The sequence below is a fragment of the Sinocyclocheilus grahami genome, unplaced genomic scaffold (genome assembly GCF_001515645.1).
Source record: "Sinocyclocheilus grahami isolate Dianchi unplaced genomic scaffold, SAMN03320097.WGS_v1.1 scaffold214.1, whole genome shotgun sequence".
Taxonomy (NCBI): domain Eukaryota; kingdom Metazoa; phylum Chordata; class Actinopteri; order Cypriniformes; family Cyprinidae; genus Sinocyclocheilus; species Sinocyclocheilus grahami.
In genome coordinates this window covers 599,928-603,278 of record NW_015505393.1, presented here as the reverse complement: position 1 = coordinate 603,278, position 3,351 = coordinate 599,928, and the positions used below count along the sequence as shown (strand labels likewise).

The following is a 3,351-nucleotide window of genomic DNA, read 5'->3' as shown; positions in this document are numbered from 1 at the left end:
ATATATATATATAAGTTTGGAGTTTTTTTACATTAAAAATTATGTTTTTGAAAGAAGTTTGCTCGCAAGGGCTGCATTTATTTGATAAAAAACAGTAAAACGGTAATATTGTGAAATATTACAGTTTAAAATATATATTTTCCATTTTAATACATTTTAAAATGTATTCCTGTGATGCAAAGCTGAATTTTTTTACTTAATTACTTTTTTGCTCAAGAAGCATTTCTTATGATCAATGTTGAAAGCAGTTGTTCTGCTTAATAATTTGAGTGAAAACCGTGATACATTTTCTTTCAGTACTCTGATGAATAGAGTTCAAAAGCATTTATTTGAATTTAATCTGTCCTTGCTGAATAGAAGTTTTAATTTCCGGACTTTTGGACAGTAGCATAAGTAGGCACAGTATCAATTTTCACAGTATCAATTACTGTAATTCAGTCAACTTTAGTTTACAATTCTATATAGCCATGATAAGGAATCCTCTGTTGAGTGTTTACTTGCTGGTTTGTCTTATCAGTTGAACATAAAGTGTTGTCTGCTGTGCTCTGTCCATCTGATACATTTGCTTTTTCTTTCTCTTCACAGAGAGTATATTAATGGAAAAAGGTAAGACACAATCAATGAAATATAAACCCAGATCTCAAAGAAATGGCAGTGAGCATGTTGTTTTTATTGCATGACTATAAAGATTGCTGTCACCATAGGAATAAATCAAATGTGTGACCATGTAGCCTGATAGTGTTGTGATATGATATTAATCATGTTAACAGATTAACATGTATGTGATTTGATTTGAATGTTTTAGATCATCATGCTGTTGCCTTTTAGTGTGAAATCATTGATGCTCAGCGCTCTGTATGTTGTAGCTGTGTGACAGACACGCGGGTTCCTCTAAAGATCATGACTCCAGTCGTCATCACGGTCTTTGTGCTGGCGCTCTACCTTCATGCACAGCAGGTGGAGTCTACAGCCAGACTGGATTTTCTCTGGAAGTTACAGGTCTGTTTATCTTTGTATGACTTTGCAATAATGCAGATATTTTGTGAAAAGCTGTTAAATATGTATTGCCGTCCATCAAATATTCAAAAGTCTGGGGTCTGTAATTTTTAAAGGAGCAAGGATATATATATATATAATTTTGGAAAAGTGACTATATAGACGTATACATGGGTGTACAGCAGTACCAAGTAGCACTAAATCAGCATATTAGAATGATTAATGAAGGATCATGTGACACTGAAGACTGGAGTAATGACTGCTGAAAATTCAGCTTTGAACTCAAATACATATCTATGTTCATATAGATATATTAGTCATTTTAAATTGTAATAGTATTACACAATATTACTGTTTTTACTGCATTTATGCTAAGATAAATGTAGCCTTAGTGAGCATAGGAGACTTCATTAAAAACAATCTCACCAACCCCAACACTTTATGGTTTCAACGTTTGAATTTATGTAATGTTTACATATATTGCTGTCAGCAGTAAAGCCACATATTGATCCAGTTTGGCTTTCAGTGTTGCAGCATTTATCAAGTTGTTTGTTCTACCTTTCTGTTGTTTGTAGCATCATCCTCTATTTTTGTTGTATTCACAGGCCACAGAGGAGAAGGAGGAGATGGAGGAACTTCAGGCCTATAACCGTCGGCTTCTCCACAACATCTTGCCCAAAGATGTGGCTGCACACTTTCTGGCACGCGAGCGGCGGAATGACGAGCTGTATTATCAGTCGTGCGAATGTGTGGCTGTCATGTTTGCCTCTATCAGCAACTTCTCTGAGTTCTACGTGGAACTGGAGGCCAATAATGAAGGTGTGGAGTGCTTGAGACTACTCAACGAGATCATCGCTGACTTTGATGAGGTACAGCGATTTCTTACAAACCTCCAGACTGTTGCGAAGCTTTTAAGCTACTTTGGAGTGTGATACTGTAAAATTGACTAACTTTCTTGCATTTCATTTTCTAAACCTTATTTGCAAAAGCTGCATTTGGTGTTGAAAAGACTATAATTCATGAAAATAACAATAAAACAAAACAAAAATAAATAAAAACAATAATCAGTTTAAAGTAATTTATATTTAAATGTGTTCTTTGTAAAATCTGTATATATGTGCGTGTATTGTGTTATTTATTAGTAAATAAATGGAAAACGGCCCTTATTTTTTAAACTAGATTTATACAGTATTTTAGTTCTTGCATGAAAGATATTTTAATTTATTTTGCAACAGATGGTCTTTATTTCAAATTAAAGCAGTGTGTGTGTAAAGCCTACATCTTCAAATCTTTCTAAACTGATTGTATTCTTAGAAATGTAGAAGTTTAATGCCTTCTCATTTCTAGATGAAAGTCATCATCACCTTATTTCACTTTTCTTGCAGATCATTAGTGAGGATCAGTTTCGTCAACTAGAAAAGATCAAAACCATTGGCAGCACCTATATGGTCGCGTCTGGGCTTAATGACTCCACTTATGATAAAGCAGGAAGGTCGCACATTCGCGCTCTAGCCGACTACGCTATGCGCCTCATGGACCAGATGAAATACATCAATGAGCACTCTTTCAATAACTTCAAAATGAAGATCGGTAAGGATTTGGCTTAGCCACACTTACATTTCCACCAATCACCTCCCTTATCTATAATTTTCATTTGTCATTTTATGAAATGGTCCCTTTACCCTTTCAGAAAGGCATTCTGTAGGATTTAAACTCTCTGTCAGACAAAGACTTTCATAGAATGACCCATATATTTTACTGTTGTAAAATGAAAAGTATGTTGTCAAGAGAGCTCATGAATTACCTTGTACTGTAGGTCTCAATATAGGTCCCGTCGTGGCTGGTGTCATAGGGGCTCGTAAACCGCAATATGACATATGGGGGAATACTGTGAATGTAGCCAGCCGTATGGACAGCACTGGGGTACCTGAGAGAATACAGGTGAAATGCAGTTTTGATCCTTTATGTACTGTAGGGTCTAAAAGATTGAGTCCACACTGAAAATCTGTCATTCAAAATTAAACCTGGAAATAAATACAGTTTTATGGTGTTGAAAATGTTTAAACAAAGAAACATCATGTGACATGATTAACAAATATTTAATGTTGCTGCTATTTTGTGGTTTATTTAAATTTTCACTTAAATTGTTATTAATAACAATAATAAGCCCTACATCTTGAAACAAAAAGTCTGCTTATTTGCAGTTAAAGGCTTAATATTACCTAATTTGATGATGTTGAGTTAAAAAATATAATAATAAAAAAATAAACTTTCCACCACATACAGTTTTTTCACAAATTAAAAATGAGGATTTTTCAAATTGTGTGTGCGTATATATATATATATATATATATA

General features: G+C 34.0%; 1 protein-coding gene across 1 annotated transcript in view; it reads left to right on the top strand.

The window, feature by feature from the left end:
• LOC107596066 (adenylate cyclase type 5-like) overlaps positions 1–3,351 on the top strand; it is a 98,214-nt gene that overhangs the window by 92,895 nt on the left and 1,968 nt on the right. The window contains exons 17-21 of the mRNA XM_016286674.1: positions 586–606; positions 867–999; positions 1,602–1,865; positions 2,382–2,586; positions 2,813–2,937. Coding sequence (XP_016142160.1) covers positions 586–606; positions 867–999; positions 1,602–1,865; positions 2,382–2,586; positions 2,813–2,937 — 748 coding nt within the window. The remainder of the gene's footprint in view (positions 1–585; positions 607–866; positions 1,000–1,601; positions 1,866–2,381; positions 2,587–2,812; positions 2,938–3,351) is intronic.